Source organism: Plecotus auritus (genome assembly GCF_963455305.1).
Source record: "Plecotus auritus genome assembly, chromosome: 10".
NCBI classification, from domain to species: domain Eukaryota; kingdom Metazoa; phylum Chordata; class Mammalia; order Chiroptera; family Vespertilionidae; genus Plecotus; species Plecotus auritus.
In genome coordinates this window covers 60,050,445-60,072,469 of record NC_137785.1, presented here as the reverse complement: position 1 = coordinate 60,072,469, position 22,025 = coordinate 60,050,445, and the positions used below count along the sequence as shown (strand labels likewise).

Genomic DNA, 22,025 nt, shown 5'->3' with positions numbered 1-22,025 from the left:
TCGTTTGCTGCTTACTCACGCTCACCAGGACAAATCCCGTGAGGGCAGAGACGTCCTGCCCCCCAGCACCCCCTCAGTGCAAGAAGCAGGGCAGGAAGTGGTTGTGCACGGGGCTGACCTCAGACACTGTGATCTGAGCACACAGAAAATAAAAACACTTTGAAACCTATCTCCCCACGACGATGAGGCTGCCCCAGAAGTAAACTGAAAACCATTACCTTTCTATTTATGCACGAGAGGCCCGATGCACAAAATTCGTGCACCACCAGGCCTTCCTTCCCCCGGCTGCCGGCACCGGCTTCGACTGGAAGGTTGCCCGGGAGGACGTCCGGAAGGATATCCGGTCTAATTAGCATATTATGCTTTCATTATTATAGATCTGTAACCACTGCGTGGGAGGTCTTATTTACAGTTGTCACACGTTATGAGTGAATTCTTTATTCCACCCGTCTACGCTCTCATCAGGAAACGAACATATGGCGGACAGACGGCTCCTGTTGGGGGCTGCCCGCCTCCGTGTCCACTCCTCCTTCGTGTGGAAGGGGCACCCCGACTTTATTTGGGAGAAGCAGCCTCTTCCGTTCTCAGTGTCTGTGATTCAGGGCAGCTGAGCCCGTCCCCGGGCCCACGTGTGAGCGTGTGACACGGCATGCCAGCAGCCGAGCGCATGACCGTGTCAGCCCGGGGAGAGGTAGCCCGGGAGCTGCCACGGGAATGGCTGGGGGTTCCCATCGAGAGCCGGGCGGGTGGGAGGCGAGCCCAGGGCTGCCGGCAGCCACTCTGCGCCACGAGGAGCGGGGGGAGGCAGCCATCCCGGCACGGCACCCCGGAGCTTCCCTCCCCAGCCAGCCGGGCCCCTCGGCTGGGAGTCAGTGTGAGGGCCTCCGCGCAGCTAACACAGAAAGCAGGACAGCGTGCGGCTTCTTCCTCCTTTTATTCTTTTCTACAAAACGAGTCCATCACTGGCCACGCTTCTTCCCACACAGCCAGGAAGCCACATCACGGGGCGAGCACTCCACACGGGCAGAGGCGCGGACCTTCGCCCTCGGGGTCTCGGAGGGCGCCGGGGTCTCAGGTTTGGGGGCCACGGAGCGGCCGTTCCAGGCTTCGCTCCCCAGTCTCCTATTCCTCCCCCGCCCCCCGCGCCCCTCTGCCACGTCCGCCCAGCTCTCTGCCGCCTCTGCACCCGCAGGCCACGGGCTGTCCGCTGGTGAACCCGGCGCGTGAGCCCGGCCCCGTCCGTTGCCCTCAGCCCAGCTCAGTGGCCGTCCTCAGCAGGGCTGCGAACATGGACCCCGGGTCCCTCTGCAGGGCCTCGGGGCTGTCAAACTCCACAACCTGGAGAGGAGGGAGGAAGGGACGGCACCGCTGAGCCCCGGCCCCAAGGGCCCGCAGGCCTCCCGGCGCTGGCCGAGGGCGCCCTCCCCGCGGCCCCGGCCGCCTGTCACCTTCCCGTTGTCCATGACCAGGATGCGGTCGCAGCTGAGGACGGTGGTGATGCGGTGGGCGATGATGAGCACCGTGCAGCCCCGGAAGGCCTCGCGGATCGTGCGCTGGATCAGCGTGTCGGTCTCCGTGTCGATGGAGGCAGTGGCTTCGTCAATGAGGATGATCTGGTGGGTACAGAACAGGTGGTGGCAAGCCTAGGCTGGTGTGGCTCAGTGGATAGAGCGGCGGCCTGCAGACCAAAGGGTCCCAGGTGCGATTCCCGGTCAGGGCACAGGCCCGGGTTGTGGGCTTGATCCCCAGTGGGGGGCGTGCAGGAGGCAGCCGATCCGTGATTCTCTCTCATCATGGATGTTTCTATCTCTCTGAAATCAATAAAATATATTTTTAAATAAAAAAATTTTAAAAAACAGGTGGAGGCGGCCTCGTGGGTCTGAGACCGGGTCTGTCCTGGGCCGGCCACCAGTTCGCCGAGACACGGAGAGCTTTGGACTGAGCCAGACCCCGCGGGCTCCTGTCAGTGGTGACCCCTCGGCCCCGCCCGCCGAGAGGGACACGCTTAGTGACCAGAGAGTTAGTTCTCGGCGGCGGCGCGGGGCGGGCCTGGTTCTAGGAACCGCCTTCCCCTTTGCAGACGGACGCAGAGCAGTGTCCCCACCTCCGGGCGGGCACACCCGGCCATTTATGTTCTTGCTGCAGCACCGCTGTGTCTGTCTCCCTGACACACACAGGAGCTGTGACCAGCCCAGGAGGGGGGTCCTGAGTGTCTCTGATTAAGGTCAGGCACCCTTAGAAAGAGGGCGTCGTGAGGAAATCAGAGGCCACGGGTGTGACAAAAGTCACGTGTGCACATGTGAGTGTGGAGGTGCGTGTCCATGTGTGTATTTGTGTGCGTGTGTGCGCACATGTGTGTCCCTGTGCACGCGTGTCCCGCATGTACACGTGTGTGCATACATGTTTGCGTATTGCTTGCTTGTGAGAGGAAGCATGCTCCTAGGAGCCCACGCAGCCGTGGTGAGGTGACCGGGGACATTGTCTGGGGACAGGGATGACGTTTCAGACCCAGGGAACTCCCTGGACGCCGTCCCCCCTAAGCAGGCGGGGATGTGCCCCGTGTTTTAAGGGGATTGCGCGGTGGCAACTGCGAGGCCCTGGCCTCGGGCTTTCTGGCTCTGGGTCGGATGGACTTCAGCGCGGGTGCGGGGTGTGGGGCTGAGGGCCCGGCTGAGCCCCGCCACGCCTCGCCCCCCCGACACGCGGGCCGTGGTGCTGGGCCCACCGCACCTTGGAGTTGCGCAGGAGGGTGCGGGCGATGCAGAGCAGCTGCCTCTCCCCCACCGAGAAGTTCTCGCCGTTCTCCTCCACCTCCGCCTGCAGCCTCTGCGGAAACTTCAGGACCTGCCAGGTCGGGCAGACAAGGGAGGTCACGCGGGCCTGCCGGCGGGCACGGCGGGCAGATGGACCAACCCCTCGGGCGGCCCCTGTGCATCGCGCCCCTCCTCCGTCTCTCTGCGCAGCTCTCCTCCCCACCCACACCCGCAGGATCCCGCAGCCAGTGCCCTGTCCTAGAGGCCTGGCCCTGCCCCTTGGAGCCGGAGCCGCTGCCCGGCCGCGGGCCTTACCCCCTCTCCCCCCGCCTCTGCTGTGTCCTCAGCCCACACTGAGCCCGCCCCCTGGTGTCCGAGTGTCGTCCCATCTCATGAGACACGTCCTCCGTGCCCGAGTGGGAGGCGCCCGCGGGAGAGGCGGCCAAGCCCTTCCGGAACCGCTCCGCTCACCGTCCTGCTCAGGAAGGTCTGCTCCAGGGCGCCCCAGATCTCCTCGTCCGTGTGCTGGTCAAAGGGGTCCAGGTTCAACCTGCCCAGGGAGGAGGCCGTGCTCAGCAACCACCCGGCTGGGGCAGCCTGTGCCGTCCACGGCGAGGGCCAGGGCCCGGGGTTACAGAAGCCCATGCATCCCCGGCCGCTGGGACCAGCGGGGGGAAGTCACCAGTGTGACCCGGGCGTTGGGGGCGGTCCCTGCAGAAAGGGTTGCTGCTTCTCTGGCTGACAGGAGAGGCTCAGCCATCGCCCCGGGAGGGCGCCGGAAGTCCCCGAAGGCCTCGCTGAGGCCGGAGATGACTGGGCCTCGGACCAGCCTCGCCTCCCCGGGATCGCAGCCAGAAGAGGACTTTTAGCTTAAGCCGTTGGCAGTGTGTGCGTGTGTATGTGTGCGCGTGTGTGTGTGTGCGTGTGTGTGTGTGAAAATACACATGACATGTTTGTCATTGTGACCATCTGCAAGTCTACGACGCAGTGGCATTAAATGCATTCCCCACGTTGTGTGACCATCACTGACACTCACCGTCCTCCACAAACACTCCGCCCCCAACAACTGCCCTTCAGATCTTAAAGGAATTTACTTCTCTCAGGAAACGTGGGGCTGTTACTGAGTGGGCGTGAGGAATGTGTGGCCTCAGGCGAAGGAGGGGAGCGCTAGGGCGTGTTCGTGCGAATGCATGAAACCAGGAGAGAGCTCAGTAGATGTGGCTCAGGGGCTGAGCACCGATAGACCTAGGAACCAGGGGGTCAGGGTTTGATTCCCGGTCAGGGCACAGGCCCGGGTGGCGGGCTCCATCCCCAGTGTGGGGCGTGCAAGAGGCAGCCGATCCATGATTCTCTCTCATCACGGATGTTTCTCTCTCTCTCTCTCTCCCTTCCTGTCTGAAATCAATAAAAATATATTTAAAACAAACAAACGACACCTTGCAAATGTTCAGGCATCGAAGTTCACCAAGTGTATACCAGGGTCTCGTCGATCTTCAGGGACAGCTCATGAGGTGGGCCAAGTGTCCCAGAAACAGACGCCACCCCCCCCCAGCCCTGACATCCAGTCCTCGCCCCCCACGGGCCCAGGCCAGCACGCACCTGATGGTCCCCGAGAACAGGACGGGGTCCTGGGGGATGATGGACAGCTTGGACCGCAGGTCCTCCAGGCTGACACCGCTGATGTCCACGCCGTCGATGAGGATCCGGCCCGCCGTGGGCTCCACCAGGCGGAAGAGCGCCGTCCCCAAGGAGGACTTCCCTGTTGGGGCAGAGGACCAAGCAGGGCGTCGCTTCCTGAGCCCGCACGGGGGCCGGCACAGGTGGCACCTGGCGCGCGCCCGCCCGCTCCCGCCAGCCTCCCCTTCGCGACGCTCCTCGCACCTGTAATTCCCTCATCTGTTTCCCTGTCTGATGCCTCACCCACCACCTGTCTCCTCCCCGGGACCCCCAACGGCAGGGACTCCGGGGACCACTGGCCAGTGTCTGGGACAGGGCCCGGCTTGACATGAGGGTCAGCAGACCCCTGCGGGGTGCCTGTGCGAACCCTGGCCTGAGAATAGGTGGACGCCCCGAGGCCCACGTGGAGGAGGGGCTGCCCGGACGTGCTGCTCACCGGAGCCGGTGCGGCCCACGATGCCCACCACCTCCTGGCCGCTGATGGTCAGGCTGAGGCCCTTGAGGACGATGGGGGTGTTGTCGCGGTATCTCATCTGATAGTCCTGGAAGCACACCTCCCCGCGCTGCGGCCACCCGGCCGGGGAGCTCACGCCTCCCACGGGCTGCACGTGCCGCGGAGCCTCGGGGACGCACAGCTCGTGTTGGAAGAAAGAGAAAGAAAAGCCGGTCGTTACCATCCGCCTCTGCCCTAGCCCCGCGGACCCCTCGGCTGCGCCCCAGGCATGTGGCCACCCCAGCTGCCCTGCCTCGGGGTCGAGCCCGGCTGTGTGATCAGAGGGACACCCCAGGCCATCCCTGCCCCCCAGTTTTATCCCCACAGAAGGGGAAGCCTAGAGCTGCCTCCTTGCTGTTAACACAGGGAACTCTCTGGTTCAGTGCCTGACGTGCTACCGAGCTAGAACCGGGGCAACGCCGACACGGGCCGCAGGGCGTCCCCCGCGGGGCATGTCTCGGTGCGGAGCCCTGGCCACGCAGGCTCTCTGTCCTCGCCCTGCGAGGTGGGCTTTCTCACACGCGTTTCACAGGCCAAAACCGGGCTCGGACAGCACAGAGGACTGAGCCACGCCCCTGACGCCACGCCAAGCGCAGTGGGCGTCCTCGGAGGAAACAGCGATGGAGAAGATGCCCGCACAGTGTCACCACAGCGTCCCCTGGGGTTAGACCCAAGCTCTGCGGCTCACAAGTTCCGCTCCCGGAACAGGTGGGGGACCCGGCCTCGGAGGGCTCCGACGGCCTGGCTGTGTCACCCTGAGCAAGGGCTCAGCGGGCCAGCCTCGGTGTCCTCGTCTGGGTAACGGGCCCCAGGACGCGACGGCCTCATGCAAGGGCTTTGTGACTCGTGAGATCATCTATGTATCGTAGCAGCGAGCCTTTCCCTCACTGCTGTGTGTGTCCGTCCGTTAACCGCTGTGACCAGCGGCCGAGTAGCTACTGCGAGCTGTCCCATTCAGAGACGGCACAGAGGCTGCGGAGGCTGCCCCGGGCTGCACAGCTGATTCAGGGGCAACGCTTAGACTTGAACCGGGTGATCTGGCTCCAAAGCCTGGGCCCAGCCGCTGCGCCACGAGCAGACGCGGCCGTCACGCCAGGCCTCACTGTCGTCCTTGCTCTCAGACGGGGCAAGCTCCCGTTTCTACAGAGGGATGTGATGCTGGCCCGCAGACAGGTCGACAGAGAGGAGCCGCCAGGAGTGGAGGGGCCTCAGAGAGGAGACACGGAGGGCGGGAGGGCGGGAGGGAGGCCAGGGCCCCGGGAGCCTCCCGGGAAAGCCTCGGGGCCCAGGGACGTGCAGAGACCCCCCTTCCCAGCACCCAGGCCCGCGCCCACCTTCATGTACTGCTGCATCCGCTCCACCGCGGTGAAGTAGGCCTCCGTCTCTGTGCCCAGGCGCGCCGTGGCCTGGAAACTGGATGCCAGCTGGAAGGGAGGAGACCGGCAGGTCGGGCTACCCGCGGAGGGAGCGGGAACCCCCCAAGCTCTCGGTTCCTCTCCGCAGGGGCGTCCCGGAGGGCTAGCGTTTATCTGGCGTTGGTCCTGTGTGTCTAACACGCACCGACCCTCACGTTCACACGCACATGCCTCCCACGTCCACGCTCCATTACCTCCCTGCACAGAGAGCAGTCCTGGCGCAGGCGGTGATGGACCGCCCCCAAGTCACTCCGCTAATGTGGCAGAGCCCGGGCGACTCAGGCATGCTGGCCACACATTCATTCTTTTTTATTGTTTAGTATATTTTTATTGATTTCAGAGAGGGAGGGAGAGGGAGAGAGAGACAGAAACACCAATGATGGGAGAGAATCGTCGATCGGCTGCCTCCTGCACACCTCCTGCGGGGAATCAAACCCGCAACCTGGGCATGTGCCCTGACTGGAGAGTCGAACCATGACCTCCTGGCTCCTAGGTCAGCGCTCAACCACTGAACTACGCTGGCCGGGCCCGACCACACATTCTTAATCACCTTGCTGTGCCCCGCGGGGCGTGGCAGGAACTCAGTGGCGCCAAGTCCAGCAAGCGCCTGGCTCAGCACCGGCCCGGGCCCAGCTCCCAGTAAATCCCTCCGCGGTCGCACCGGCCAGCTGAGTGTAAGCATAGCCATCCGTGTGGCCCACGCACCGGGGCAGGTCTGCACGCGGCCCGGATGAGGGCGGTGTGTGTGTGCAGGTGCGTGCCCACTGCGGGGCTCACCGAGAGGACAGCGGGGCCCTCTGCTTACCCGGCGGAGGCGTCAGCCCTGGCCACACAGCTCTGACTCCAGGGAGAGACAAAGCCACATGAGCACAGAGGGCGGTCCATGAACCCCGGGGAGGAGCGCCCCGGGCCAGCAGCCAGCGTTCCTGCAAGTCAGCCTCCCGCAGGAGTCTGTGGCCGTGACCCTGACCAGCCGTCCCCTTCCCCCCGAGCCCGGGAGGTACGCCGACAGCACGTCAGGCCTCCCCCCGGATGGACACCCTGACTAAAGCTAGATTCCCAGACCCCGTGCTCTGGAGCGGGGTCAGCGGGCTGAGGAAGCCCCCAGCAACGGGGACCCCTCCCTTTTCAACAGCCTCCCCACATCGCTCAGGAGAGTGACAGCGGGGTCAGGGCACGACGTCCAGCGACACCAGCCGGGCAGCCGAGAGGCCTGCGTCCTGGCCTGGCTGCTTCCCACAATGTCCACTCCAACAGCCCTCCTCCTCGCTGGCCTCAGCCTCCCCATCCGAGCAGTAGAGGCTGGACCAGCCGTGGGCAAACTACGGCCCGCGGGCCGGATCCGGCTGTTCTATCCGGTTCTCTTGCTCTCCCCTCCGCTCCTTTACTTTGAATTTATATTAGTTCACACAAACACTCCATCCATGCTTTTGTTCCGGCCCTCCGGTCCAGTTTAAGAACCCATTGTGGCCCTCGAGTCAAAAAGTTTGCCCACCCCTGGGCTGGACCCTGTCGTCCGCTCCCGGTCACTTCCTGCACCCTCCGCCTCGGGTGGTGTCTTCCACGCAGGCTTCCCCGTTCAGAGGGGCCAAGGAAGCGGAGAGCTGATCCAGAAGGCCACGCACGCGGCTCCGTGGTCACGCGTGGCCACGTCCCAGGTGGAACCACAGTCCCACGGGCCCCCTGGCCCCACCACGTCGAGCCCGCTGTCCCAGCCCCTCCCTCACCTGCAGGATGAGGCTGATGGTCAAGGCTTGGTAGGAGTGGGAGGCCGAGGAAGCCCCGAGAGTCACGAACAAGGCCACGGCCAAGGTCACCAGGTTGGCCATGAGCTCCATGCGCAGCGACACCCATCGCGTGGAGGACAGGAACATCAGCTGGTAGTTGTTCTGCACGTCGTTCAGCTTGTTAAACCTCGAGGGAAAGGACACCCGGAGCCCCTGTTGGTCTGCCCAAGGGCTTCCCAAGGTCGCCCCCCCAGCAGCGGCTCGCCACCCACCGGCACGGCCTGACGTCCCTCTTCCTTTTGCCCATCGTCACCCAGGGGTATTGTTTCCATTGCTTCTCGGAGGGGAGGAGGGGGAGGAGGGGGAGGAACATCAACGTGAGAGAGACCCATGGATGGGTTGCCTCCTGCACGCACCCCGACCAGTGCCGGGATCAAACCTGCAACCCAGGGGCGTGCTCTTGACCGGGAATTGAACTTGCCACCCTTGGGTGCGTGGGCCAACACTCAAACCGCCGAGCACGCCGGCCAGGGCACCACCTGGCTTCTCTTTGGGGGATCCCTCCCGCTCCCCTTTCTCAGCCATCAGTTGACCAGACCCCGATCTAGGCCCTGAGCCACTCAGGGCCACCACCCACCCCTGCTCGTGACCTTCACTGGGCCAGGATGTGGGAGCGGGCGGAGGCGGCGATGCCTCCCTCGGCACCTCTGCCCGGGGGCTGTGTCCCCCTGTGGGTGCTGAGCATGGACGGGCTCTCAGTGCTGACTGCGTGCCAGCATCGCTCCCGGACCCTGCAGCCCTACTGTCTGCACCATCCTCGGGGGTTCTCCGGGGCCACTGGAGAGCTGGTGCCGGGTTCATCTACATTCCAGCCAACTGAACACACACCATCTCCCACGCCCCCGTCTTACCAGGCTCTGAGGCCAGCTCAGGTGCCACCTCCTCCCGAGAGCCTTCCTGGATTCCTCCCTGAACTCTGCTGGCATTTTATCTGCTCCTCTCCTATGCTGCCTGTCATATCCCACCCCGGATTATTACACACACATGTAATATTTTTGTGTCTCCGGCTTCCCCCAGACTGGGAGCTTTTTGTCAACCCCTGTTTGGCCCTTACAAGTAGCTAAGGTCATAGGACACAATTCAGTTTTGTTTGTTTTAACCAACCTATAGAAGGTACACCTACGGGTGCGAATGCAGTAAAAGAAAGTCTGTTACTTAGGAAGTTCTTGGTCCGTATTTTATGAAAATGGTCTTAGGCGGACCCTGCTAACAGTTCTCAACCTGTGGGTCGCGACTGTAGAGCCTAAGACCAGGCGTCCTCAAACGACAGCCCGCGGGCCACAGGCGGCCCGCCGAGGACATGGATCCGGCCCGCCGGGTGCCACTGCCTGTCCTGCTTAGCAGCCGACGCGTCCCGGGCCCGCAGTGCGCATAGGAATTTGTTCATAGTTTTTTTAAAAACTATAGTCCGGCCCTCCAACGGTCTGAGGGACAGTGAACTGGCCCCCTGCTTAAAAAGTTTGAGGACCCCTGGCTAAGACCATCGGAAAACACAGATATTTACATTATGATTCATTAACAGTAGCAAAATTAGTTATGAAGTAGCAATGAAAATAATTTTGTGGTTGGGGGTCACCACCACATGAGGAACTGCATTCAGGGGTCGCGGCATTAGACGGGTTGAGAACCACTGGACTAGGAACTGCGTTAGCAGGTGGCGCCCTGCCCACGGCTCCAGGCCTGCATTTCCTGTGTTGCCTCCACTCTGTCCCCGGGGGATCGTCTTACAGAGGCGGCTCTGAGGCTCCCCCGTGAGCAGAGTGAGGCCGTGTTCCAGCTGGTGCCCAGCACCCCGCTCCTGCCGCCCCCCACCCCCTCTCCTGACCCACAGCCCCGCTGCCCCACAGTCCCCCCTCCATCCCCAGGTCCCCCCTCCCTTCCCCGCCCTGCCCCGCCGCCCCGCCGCCCCACGGCCCCGCCATCGCTGGGCGCAGGGGACTCACTGGCTGACGAAGTCCTCGGTTTTCCCGTAGACGTGGATGGAGCTGAGGCCGCGCAGCGCGGTGAGGATGTGGGAGAACAGCGGGGAGCGGCTGTAGTTCTCCAGCCTCTTGAACACGTTCATGGCCCGCTTGAACTTCCTGCGCCGAGGAGGAGAGGGTGACAGGCCGCCCCTGTCCGGGCGGGTCCCAGCCTCCGCCGGAGGCCACCCGCCCTCCCGCGGGCAGAAAGACGCACTCACACGTAGAAGAGGAGGCAGCCGGCGAACAGGATGACCCCGATCAGCAGGATGTAGGGGGACAGCATGCTGACGATGACCATGTTGATCAGCACCAACAGCAGCAGCAGCAGGAACTCCTCGGCCACGATGGGCAGCAGCTGGTCCAGCTGGTCCAGGTCCCCCGCGAAGCAGTTCAGCAGCCGGCCCGTGGGCGTCGTGTCGAAGAAGCTCATGGGGCAGAGGGAGACCTGCAGGGAGTGGCGTGGCCTGAGAGGAGCGGGGGTCTGGGGGGGCGGTGCTCTGCTCACTGGAGGCTCTGGGAGGGCGGGGCGCCGCCCGAGGGGCGTTGGGGAGGCAGCGGGGCCAACGCGGGGGCTCCAGAGGCGGCCTGCGCGGGCTCCAGCGTGCGGATCCTCCACCTGCTGCTGTGTGGCCCTGGGCACGTGGCTTCCCTACTCTGAGCCTGACCATATCCCGAGGCCAAGGGGACCCGAACCATCGTAAGCCTGACGCCCACCACGTGGCACACGGGAACGTGACATGCGAGAGAGAGCCGTGACATCTCTACGACGTCATTGGCTGCCACCCCAGCGGGATGGACATCATAGACCACTTGGTATTCTAACCAGGACGCCTGGTGTTCCCACAGCCGTGTGAGGGTAATGCCAGGGAGCTTGGGGCAATCCCACGTGACGCTGCGTGTGACAGTGCTCGGCCCCCCGAGGCCAGTGCTGGTGTGACCCCTGACCCTCCAGCAGGGTCAGTGAACGGCTAAGACCCGCCTCCAGCAGCAGGCGTGGCCGGCCCCCGTCCACCTGGGGGCCTGGTGTCCACTGACAACCTTGGGACGCTCTGGAACAGGCAAAACCACCGAGAGAGGAAGCAGGTCCGTGGCTGTGGGGTTGGAGGGAGGGAGGCGTGGACAGGGAGCCCGGGGCCTTCCCGGGGCAGTGAAGATCGTCGGAGCACACATTTGTCAAAAAAAGTGAAAATAAATAAAGAATGCCCCAAGACGTAGCTCCAGTGCCAGCCTGCCTTGATCCCAGCTGGGCCTCGCCGGGGCACTTCCTAGCCCAATACCAGGAGCAGCCATCTGCAGATCTCTCCGTAGCTCCTGCCTGGTGGCCCCAGAGCCAGTGACCCAGTTGCGGGGGGGGGGCATAGAATGTGCACCAGCCAGAGGGAACCTTCGTGTAAACCAGGGGTCCTCAGACTTTTTAAACAGGGGGCCAGTTCACTGTCCCTCAGACCGTTGGAGGGCCGGACTATAGTTTAAAAAAAAAACTATGAACAAATTCCTATGCGCACTGCGGGCCCCGGACGCGTCGGCTGCTAAGCAGGACAGGCAGCGGCACCCGGCGGGCCGGATCAATGTCCTCGGCGGGCCGCCTGTGGCCCGCGGGCCGTAGTTTGAGGACGCCTGGTGTAAACTGTGGATGCTAGGTAATGATAAAAATGATAGGTCCATATTGCTCATCAGCTGGAACAGGCGCCCCACACGCAGGCAGGGTGTTCGAGTGGAGGGGGGCGAGGGCCTTGGAGAATGCTGTGCTCTCCGCTCCGTTTTCCTTAAACCAAGCACTGCTCACAAAGGCTAGCTTTTTCGTCAAACGGGCACCGCCCATCCCGCGCAGGCCCCGGCGTACCTTGCCGAAGAGGTCGTTGTGCAGCGTGGTGGACGCCTTCCTGGTGGCCCGGGTGAAGGCCGCCGAGGAGCAGACCCCCACACAGGTCAGGACCAGGGCGCTGAGGCCCAGCACCATCTCGTAGAAGGACAGGTGGGGGTTGTCCAGGATGCTGCCCGGGTCCGAGGTGGTTCTGTTGCTCTCGTGGCTGCTGTTGGTCTTCGAGAAAGAACGGGGGATGCGGTGTGCCGGTAAGTACCTCCGGCCTCTGTCCCCGGCTCCCGGCCCCAAGGCCCCTGTGGTGCCCTGAGCCCCGGAGCTGGGAGCATCATCCGTTCGCACACTTGGCCTCAGGCTCTGCTTCCAGACACTCGAGCTTCTGAGACCTGGGAGTCCCCCTGCGGCCCCCGGCAGGTGGCTGGGCCGGGATGGAGGCCCGTCCCCAGAAAGCCACCCCATGAGTGGAAGCTGGGAACCTCCCGCCCACCCCCGTCCTCCAGGGAGAGGGGCTGGGGTGACATCAGTCACTGCATGTGCCTCCAGGAGGAAGCCAGACTCCCGTGGCTTTGAGCGTTTGAGGCGCGTGCCGAGGAGGCCCCGGCTCAGGTACACCGCCTGCCTGCGCACTCAGTGCTGCCCGAGGACGTCCTGTGGGCTCGGCCCGCACCCCGGCCCTTTCTCGCCGCTCCCCAAGAAGGGCTCAGGGTGACCCGGAGCAGCCCGCACCCCGGCCCTTTCTCGCCGCTCCCTAAGAAGGGCTCAGGGTGACCCGGGGCCTCTCGCCCGGGCCTGAGAGCCATCCCTCTGAACTGTACCCATCACAAGGGTGAGTCCCTGGAGGGTGGACGCCTCGTGTCATGCTCCCATGACCTCGGCCAGCAGGCAGCCTGGGGATCCGTCTCTGCCTGGGCCCCGCCCCCGCTCCTTGGTTCTGCCTCTAAGATGCACAGGTCACCTCTGCACAAAGCAGAGCGGCTCCCGGCCTTCCCCCGCGGCCGCCTTGACGGAGCAGAAGCTGCTTCCCCACCTGCCCACGTCCAGCGGGTCTCCCTTCCTGCGGCCGCCCAGCCCGCCACCCACCGCCCGCCCGCCAGGGGCACGGGAGCCTCGCGGTGTGCAGAGCCGGCCTGCCTGAGCCACAAAGAAACCTCTTGGGTTTGTCCCCAAAAGACCACAGGGGGGCGGTTCGGGCTGGGAGCGCTGGGGTGCCGGGCGGAGGCGCCCTGAAGTCTGGCTCCCAGCTGGGCTGGTCCTGGGGTCCCCAGCCGGGGGCTCAGCCCCCAGAGAAGCCACTCCCTCTGCACGGGCCACAGGCATGCCCCCCCCCCCCCATGCCGGGCACTCACCCCGTCGCCCTGCTCCAGCCAGTAGCTCAGCCACCAGAAGTAGAAGGCGGAGAGGACGACAAACACCACCATCAGCAGGAAGGCCCCCACAGCGACCAAGTACCCTGGGGAGGGAGGGGGCGTGACCGGCGCCCAGCCCCCGGCCACGCTGCTCGCCCACCCAGGCCCTCGGACCCCCCGCCCCATCCCCCCACTCGGACGCCTGGGAGGACCAGAGGAGCCGGTTCAAGCCGGGGCTCTGCTGCTGACAACAGCGTGGCCCTGGACCCAAGGTCAGGGACGTTCTGCTTCCTCGGCGCTGCGGGGACCCGAGATGGCATCCAGCACCCCGCCCGGCGCCCGGCCCCCTCCTGCGGGGGGCACCTCGGTGTGGGCGCCAAGCCTGGTGCTGGGCACGTGCCTTCTCGCTCGTCGGGACGTCTGCCCCGCACGCTGAGTCTCCACGGGGGCCCCGCCCTACACAGGGCTAGTTCCAGCGATGAGCAAAGCGGGGTCAGGGGTCACAGGGACTCTCAGAAACCTCTGCAGTGACCCCCAAAAGTGCGGCGCCGGGTGCGTGGTGTGGGGTGTATGCCATCGCGCAGTGATGCGCGGAGGCCACGCAGCTGACCTGGGGAGCTGCTGTCTGCGCCCCCATCCGTCCCCTCAGCGCCGCTAAGCACCCGACTCGCTGAGCGACGCTGGGACACGGCCCGCTGTGAACCACCTTTCCCGGGTCCTGCGCCCTGACACTCGGCCTGGGGCCTTGATCCTGGGAGACCCTCGCCCCGGGTCCGCTCATCCCTAGGGATGGCCCGCGACAGCGCTGAGCTGACACCCACCCCCACCCCAGCCCACATCCTGATGCCATCGAGCACGCCCACACGAGCCAGGATTCCCTGCCCCAGGCACCCGGGCCAGGCACTGGGCAACTAGGGAAGCCCAGAGCCAGGCCCCTGGAATCACTCCAGCCCCCCGGCCCTAAGCTTGCTCATGCACCTCTGCCTTGTCCACTCTCCCCCATGGAAACCCAGTAAGGGCCACGCTCTTCCCTCCCCCCTCTGCCTCCTGGGGCCACCCTCTCCCCTCCCCCCTCTGCCTCCTGAGGCCACGCTCTCCCCTCCCCCCTCTGCCTCCTGGGGCCACGCTCTGCCCTCCCCCCTCTGCCTCCTGGGGCCACCCTCTCCCCTCCCCCCTCTGCCTCCTGGGGCCACCCTCTCCCCTCCCCCCTCTGCCTCCTGGGGCCACCCTCTCCCCTCCCCCCTCTGCCTCCTGGGGCCACGCTCTCCCCTCCCCCTCTGCCTCCTGGGGCCACCCTCTCCCCTCCCCCCTCTGCCTCCTGGGGCCACGCTCTGCCCTCCCCCCTCTGCCTCCTGGGGCCACGCTCTGCCCTCCCCCCTCTGCCTCCTGGGGCCACGCTCTCCCCTCCCCCCTCTGCCTCCTGGGGCCACGCTCTCCCCTCCCCCCTCTGCCTCCTGGGGCCACGCTCTCCCCTCGCCCCTCTGCCATCTGACCGGCCTGGCGCCTCCCGTGGCCCTGGGGGCGTGGCCTGCCTGCTGTGGGCGGGGATCTTGCTCGTGGCAGTGGCGCCCGTGTCTGCAGGTCTGAGTAAGACACATCTTGGGGACATGGTGCCGCCAGCGCCCCGGGGACATGGTCCCGGCATCGGCTGTGGCGGGGGAGCTGCCGTAACTGAGTGGCTGGGACGGTGCAAGGTGAGCCTCGTGTGGTGTGACCTGGGTGCCCCAGGCCTCCCATGGCCTCCCCCCTCCCTGGGACCCGGCCTCGGGCACCTCCGGCCGCCTGGATGTAGCGGTGGTAGACACGCCACGTCGGGGACCCTTCCTCCATCTTCTCCTTCTGTGTGAGCTGGTTCTGCAGCCCTGGGTGGTGGGGGGGGGGAGGGGGAGGGGGAGGGGAAGGGTGAAGGGAGGGGTTCGAGGAGTTCCTCCCGGCTCCTCCCGGCTCTGCCCAGCGGCTCCCACGAAGCTTCTGCACCTGCCCCCTCCCGCTCCCTCGCCTCCCGGCGGCGGCACCCACCCAGCCTGCCCCAATCCAGGGAAGACCCTGGACCCGGAGTCTGGAAAGGGGGGTCCATCCCCAACTATTCAACCAGCCCTGAGGGCCTGGCGTCCCGCGCGCTGGGTGGGTCAGGGGCGGCTGCAGAGAAGGGGGCAGAGGTGACCTAGGGCCAGGGTCCTGTTCCTAATGGCATCGCGACACTGCACCCCGGGAGTCACTCCGCCTCTCTGTCCTCATCTGACGGTAGTGAGGTGCCTTGCAGCTCGTGCTTCTGCGACAGCGGCCCCAAAGCCGCGGCCCACCCAGCGCCCAGCGCGCTCACCTGCGCTGTCCCCGAGAGGATCCTCCGGGAGGGGGCGCTGGGCCGGGCCGCCCACCTGAGGCTCTTGGGCCGCCTGCAGTGTGTCCTGGGGGGAAGCAGGGCTGTGAGCCAGGGGGCTCCTCCCGGGGAGCGGTGGGGGGGGGGGGGCGGGCGGGGCGATCACCTGTGCAGCCTCCCCGTGCGTCGTCTGGATGAGGTGGGCGTACCGCCCCTTCTTCTGCATCAGCTCACTGTGCGCCCCCTGCTCGCAGATTTTCCCGTCCTCCAGCAGAACGACCTGGTCGCAGAACTGCAGACACTGCGGGGGCGGAAGAAAGAAGGTCTCCAGTGAGCTCACCAAGAGCTGCTCAGCTCCACCGTCCAGAGGAGGCCCGAGCGTGAGCCAGGGGACAGTGTCATTTACACTAGAGGCCAGTGCACTGCGGGAGGGCCCTCAGCCCAGCCTGGGAGCAGGCCCAAGCCGGCAGGCGGACAGCCCCCAAGGGGTCCTTAGCACTGCTGCCGAGGCGGGAAAGGGTCCCGCCACCACCGCAGCCCTGAGCCCAGCTTCTGGCGCCCTGACCACCAGGGGGGCAGCTCCTGCATTGAGCGTCTGCCCCCTGGTGGTCAGGACGCGTCGTAGCGACCGGCCGTTCTGCAGTTCAGTCAATTTGCATATGAGGCTTTTATTATATAGGATTACCAGGTTGGCAGAAATTGAATGACGGACAGCCCCAGGTGTTGGTGGTGACTGGAAGGAAAGGGAACGCTCGTGAAATGTGGGGCGAGTGGTAGATTGGCACAACTCCTTTGGAGAGCAATTGGACAATGTCTCGTAAAACTAATGGTTTCTGAAGAATTATAAACCAACAATTCAATCCCTTAAAACTCTATCCTAAAAAAACTCTCAAACGAGCATCGACACGTGTAGACCGATGTACATTGAAGCATCTTTTTGTAAAAGTGAAAAATGGGGAAAGACCCTACGTGTCCATTCTCGGAGATAAATTCTGGGATTTCCAGGGATCTGAACCCCACCCCCACGAGACTCACAGCTGCACTATCAACGTGGACGATCTCGAGAATGTGACGTGGCGGGAAAAGGCAAGTTGGCACCGGTCACGGGAAGTACAGCAGCAACGATGTGAGGGCTGGGGCATGGGGAAGAAGACTCCGCTGTGTCTGGAGCAGCCGTGGGCAAACTATGACCCGCGGGCCGGATCCGGCCCGTTCGGCTGTTCTATCCGGCCCGCGGAGCCGAAAGAGCGGAGGGTTCTCTTGCTCTCCCCTCCGCTCCTTTACTTTGAATTTATGTTAGTTCACACAAACACTCCATCCATGCTTTTGTTCCGGCCCTCCGGTCCAGTTTAAGAACCCATTGTGGCCCTCGAGTCAAAAAGTTTGCCCACCCCTGGTCTAGAGAGTCACGCTGATGTGTAAAGGGAGGAAGGCGTGGGCGGGCACCGTGCACAGCCGGCGAGGTGGGGGCGGAGGGTCCACGCACGACCGGGTCATCAGGGTGCTGGACACGGGGTTTTCACTAGATCGCTTCTGAAATCTTGTTGTTGTTGTTAACCCAAAGCCGAGGATATTTTCCCATTGGTTTTTAGGGAGGGGAAGGGAGGCGGGGAGACAGAGGGAAACATCGATGTGAGAGAGACGCATCGATGGGCTGCCTCCTGCACGCACCCTGACCAGGGCCGGGGAACCTGCAACCCAGGTACATGTCCTTGCCCGGAATCGAACCTGGGGCCCTTCAGTCCCCGGGCTGAATGCTCTGTCCACGGAGCCACACGGGCCAGGGCCCTTCCTAAACCTTTTTATGCCAGAAAGACAGTGCGGCTCAGATAGAAGGGGAGGGAGAAATAGCGACAGTGTCTTGAGGCCAAAGCCAAGGACGGCGGTGTCCAGGGGGAAGGACGGGCGGGCGGGCAGCCCCACTCCGCCCTGCTCTCGGGGGAGACGTGAGGTTCTTCCTGAGCAACGTTTCCTCTTTTTCTCCTTCCAAAGCACCGGCCCCTGCCGTGTGGAAGGTGAAGGGGACCCTGACCTTGGGTTTGGGTGCTCACCAGCCCATCTCCTTCGCACGGAAAGGAGAGGAGGGCCGAGGTCTTCACACCACGCCCTGCGGGGGGTCTGGTCTGAGGGGGAGGGGAAGGTGAGCCGTCCCCCGGGAGGGTGGTCACCTGCAGCTGGTGCGTCACCAGCACGACGGTCTTGCCCCGCAGCGCCTTCCGGATGCACTCCTCGAAGATGTGCCTCCCGACCCGGGCGTCCACGGCCGACAGCGGGTCGTCCAGCAGGTAGATCTCGCGGTCCGAGTAGACGGCGCGGGCCAGGCTGATCCTCTGCTTCTGCCCCCCCGAGAGGTTGAGGCCCCGCTCCCCGATCTGCGGACAGGGCAACCAAAGGCGCCGTGGCCGGAGGGTGAGCACAGCCAGGAGGGCGGGGGGCACACCCCGAGGCGCCTGAGGTGGGGCACCCCTGGCCTTAGCACCCAGTGCTCCCGGCGTGCGGGGAGAGAGTGTCCCTCGGGGGAGGCGTGGGTGGAGCCGACGTGGCACGTGGCTGCGGCCATGGGGACGGGGCTTGAGGGCGCCGGGGTCCGCGACATGAGGGCAAGGGACAAGCCCGCCTGCTTCCCTCGCGGCGGGTGTCGGACAGGAAGCAACGAATGACCGCACGAAAGGAACACGCAAACGCGGGCACAGAGGTCAGCGGTGCCTCCCACGGAGGAGGGGGCGCTAGCCTGGGCTTTGCCCGTGGAAGTGGCCACGGGCTGCGCTACGGCCACAGGGAGGTCAGGCCAGCGCCCTGCTCTGGGGGAAGGCGGCCGCGGGGCCACCGCTGGTGCGTCATCAGAGACGCGGCAGTCAGGCCCCCCCCCCCCCCCCCCGTTCCCCCTGCAGGAGGGGTGCTGGCCAGCGAGGGGCCAGGGGGGCGGGGCAGCGGGGGGCGTTCCTCATCTCAACTTCCCTCCCTCGATGGGGGGCTCGGAGGCAGCCGCGGTGGGGGCCGCTCTGGGCAGAAGCTGGGGCCCCTCCTCTGTGTGCCGGGGGCAGCCCGGGGCCCCACCGAGCGAGCGCCCGCCTCCCGCCTCCCACTCACCTCCGTCATGTCCCCGAAGGGCAGGATCTCCAGGTCGCGGTTCAGGGAGCAGCAGTGGAGAACCTGGAGGTACCTGCGAGGTCGGGGGGCTGAGGGGCACGCGGGCAGACCCTGCCCCCCCAGGTGTGGAGGGGGGCGCTCGCACTCCCGGCTAAGGAGACTCTGTTCGCTCCCCCCTCGCCCCCCCTCCCCCCTCCCCTCCCCTGCCCCCCCGCCTTCTCTTCTTTGAACCTAGCGTGTGCGGGGTGAATGCCGGAGCAGAAGGAAAGGCGGTTCAGCGCCGTGAGAAGCCGCCTCTCGGGCCTCTGTGACCTCAGGGGCTTTTTGTTGCCCTGGTTCATCCTCCCCCGAGGGTATTTTTTCCATTGGTTTTCAGAGCGAGTGGGAAGGGGGAAGAGAGAGGAGCATCGATGTGAGAGAGACGCATCGATGGGTTGCCTCTTGCATGTGCCTGGGTGGGCCCGGGGTCAAACCTGCGACCCGGGCACGTGCCCTCGACCTGGACCCGGCAATCCTTGGGCCGACGCTCTAGCCACGGAGCCACACCGGCCAGGGCCCCTCGGTGGCTGTTCTTAGGAGCGACTGCCATCGCAGTTTCTTATGCATTTATTCAGAAGCAGCCAATTCCCGTGTGCACGTGTGTATATCGTTTAAGGGCCCCGCAGGATCCCGTCACACGCTGCACACGGCGGCCTAAGTATGTAACGGTGCCCCCGGGGTGGACATGGGAGTCTTTCTAGTCCTTTGCTGCTGCGCCATGTGTGGTGTGGACACTCTTGCGCACGAGTCTCCGTGTTTGGGTGAGATTCTGTGTTGCTTGCCTAGCAGCGCCCAGCCCAGGGGTGGGCAAACTTTTTGACTCGAGGGCCACCATGGGTTCTTAAACTGGACCGGAGGGCCGGAACAAAAGCATGGATGGAGTGTTTGTGTGAACTAATATAAATTCAAAGTAAAGGAGCGGAGGGGAGAGCAAGAGAACCGGATAGAACAGCCGGATCTGGCCGGCGGGCCGTAGTTTGCCCAAGGCTGGCCCAGCCCGTGTTTATTTGGACAGATATTTCCAAAGGGCCCTGAGTCCCATCGGCGTGAGGGCCGTGCGGTGACCAGACGAGGGCTGTGTTAGGACGACGCCCCTGGGGGTGGACATGGGGAGAAGCCGGAGTCAGGGCACCCAGGGCAGAGCCAGGGAGCAGTCCCAGCCAGACACCCAGCGCAGAGCTGGCCGCCAGCGCGGAAGAGGAGCAGAGAGATGGCAGGAGAGAGCGCCGTCCAATGAGAAGGGGCGGCGAGAGGAGGGGGCTGGCTCTGGAGAGCCATCAGGCCGCACTGGGCAACTCGGATCGGGGATCGGCCAGCAGCTCAGCAGTTGGTGTTGGGCCCGACCAGTTGGTGTTGGGCCCGACCAGTTGGTGTTGGGCCTGACCAGTTGGTGTTGGGCCCGACCAGTTGGTGTTGGGCCCGACCAGTTGGTGTTGGGCCCGACCAGTTGGTGTTGGGCCAGACCAGTTGGTGTTGGGCCTGACAGCCTGGAGCTGGCGAGTGTGAACCCCTCCAGGCCTGTGCCCTCGGGGCTGTGACTGGGGGGAGGGGCTGATTGCAAAATCAAGCAAAGTCAACAGAGGCCAGTCCCTGAAGCTGGGAGCCTGGCTGTGGCCTGCGGGCACAGTCCCCCCTCCCCTCCCCTCCCCTCCTCCGCCGCACAGACCACTCGTGGGAATTCCACCGGGGGAATGTGAATGTGTGAGCAGGTCACCCCGGCCCTGGCAGCGAGACCCCCTCCCCCCTCCAGCCATGAACCCATCCGATGCCTCCACATTGACAACCTCATCGCCCTCTTGACCTCCCTCTGGCTTTGAGGTCAGGAAGGAATTCACACAAACACCCATGAAGCTAACCTGTGGGGGGGGGGGGTGGTGGGGACCCACAGACTAAAGTAGTGAACCCCGGAATTTCTGACAGCCACTGGGTTCAGTCCCAGCGACAGCAAATCCCACCAGCTTTGGGCACAGCTTTGAACCTCTTGGGGCCTCAGCTGCCTGGCCCAGAACATGGAGGTGACAGCGGCCTTCCTGTCACAGCCAGGAGGGCGGTGCTGGCGCCTGTGAGGGGCACACGCGAGCGCCAGCCGCTCTCAGATGGCCACTCGCAGCGGGGGGGGGGGGGGCGGGGGGGAGGGGGACCGTCCCCTAACAGCCCCCCACGTCCTCCCTGCCCCTCCCAGAGGCTTACCGCGCCTGGTCGCACTGGCTCCCCATGAGGATGTTGTCCCTGACGCTGCCCGTGAGGAGCCAGGCCTGCTGGGGGACGTAGGCCAGGCTCCCGTGCACGCCCACCGAGCCCTCCAGCAGGTGCATCTGCGGACGGGAGTCAGCCTCAGGGCGGCACCCAGGGGACAGCCAGGGCCCCACCGCCTCTGGACCCCGGGGCTCGCCTCTGCGTGGGACTTGGGGTGACACGCTCCTGCCCGGCCGGCTGGCTCAGGGGCTGAGCGTCCGCCTAGGAACCAGGAGGTCACAGTTCGGTTCCCCGTCGGGGCACGTGCCCGGGTTGTGGCTCGGTCCCCCATGGGGGGCGGGCAGGAGGCAGCCGGTCCATGATTCTCTCTCATCACGGATGTCTCTCTCTCCCCTTCTCCCTTCCTCTCTCTGAAATATTTTTTTTTTCATGGGAACCTCAGTTGTACAACCACAAGGACGTGACTTTAAAAAAAAACAAAAGAACAAAAGAACAACGTGCTCCCTCCAGCCCCACCCGTGAGTCAGGGTGTGACCCCGAGAACTCGGAGCTGAACCAGGACGTTCCCCGCGGGGACTGAGCAGGGTTTGCGTGGAAGACACCCCCGGCTTTTCCCGCTTGATGTCCAGCCCCTTTCCATGGGCGGAGTGCCCAGGCCCGCCCTGAGCTCCCCCGGGTCTCCCAGAGCTCTTCCTAACGTGAGCACAGCGGGTGGGGCGTGGTCCTCGTGTTTTGGACGTCACCGCCGACGGGTTAGCGGCAGAGGGTCACCACCGCTGTCGTTTAGAACACCGCCACAACAGGTGTTTCTACGCAGACGCGGCCAATGCCAGCACCTGCCGAGTCTCGTCAGTGGGCGTGAGGGTCTTCCCCATCGTGTTCTTCCCGCTTCTCTGGGAGAGACACTCACCTCCCCCAGGACGGCCGACAGCAGGCTGCTCTTGCCGCTCCCGGTGCTGCCGCAGACCCCCAGCAGGGTCCCCTGAAAAGCCCGCACAGACAGGCGTCGGCACAGACAGCCCTCCCTCTCCCCCAGCTGCGTCTGGGGTTTGAACACAAAATCACCAACAGAAAGCAAAACGCTCAGGCAAGCGCATCTCCAGAGCAGATCTGCGGTGGGGCT

At 64.7% G+C, this 22,025-nt stretch overlaps 1 protein-coding gene across 1 annotated transcript in view; it reads right to left on the bottom strand.

The window, feature by feature from the left end:
• Positions 1–916: 916 nt before the first annotated feature.
• The window catches only part of ABCC11 (ATP binding cassette subfamily C member 11), a gene marked incomplete at its 5' end in the record, with an annotated part of 34,812 nt that continues 13,703 nt past the window's right edge, over positions 917–22,025 (bottom strand). The window contains 20 exon segments of the mRNA XM_080644620.1: positions 917–1,338; positions 1,449–1,613; positions 2,731–2,844; positions 3,225–3,303; positions 4,353–4,512; positions 4,867–5,065; positions 6,258–6,347; positions 8,066–8,252; positions 10,069–10,206; positions 10,308–10,534; positions 11,933–12,130; positions 13,258–13,361; positions 15,030–15,119; positions 15,581–15,665; positions 15,744–15,878; positions 17,746–17,949; positions 18,668–18,740; positions 20,897–21,077; positions 21,080–21,098; positions 21,813–21,884. Coding sequence (XP_080500746.1) covers positions 1,249–1,338; positions 1,449–1,613; positions 2,731–2,844; positions 3,225–3,303; positions 4,353–4,512; positions 4,867–5,065; positions 6,258–6,347; positions 8,066–8,252; positions 10,069–10,206; positions 10,308–10,534; positions 11,933–12,130; positions 13,258–13,361; positions 15,030–15,119; positions 15,581–15,665; positions 15,744–15,878; positions 17,746–17,949; positions 18,668–18,740; positions 20,897–21,077; positions 21,080–21,098; positions 21,813–21,884 — 2,610 coding nt within the window. The 3' untranslated portion in view covers positions 917–1,248.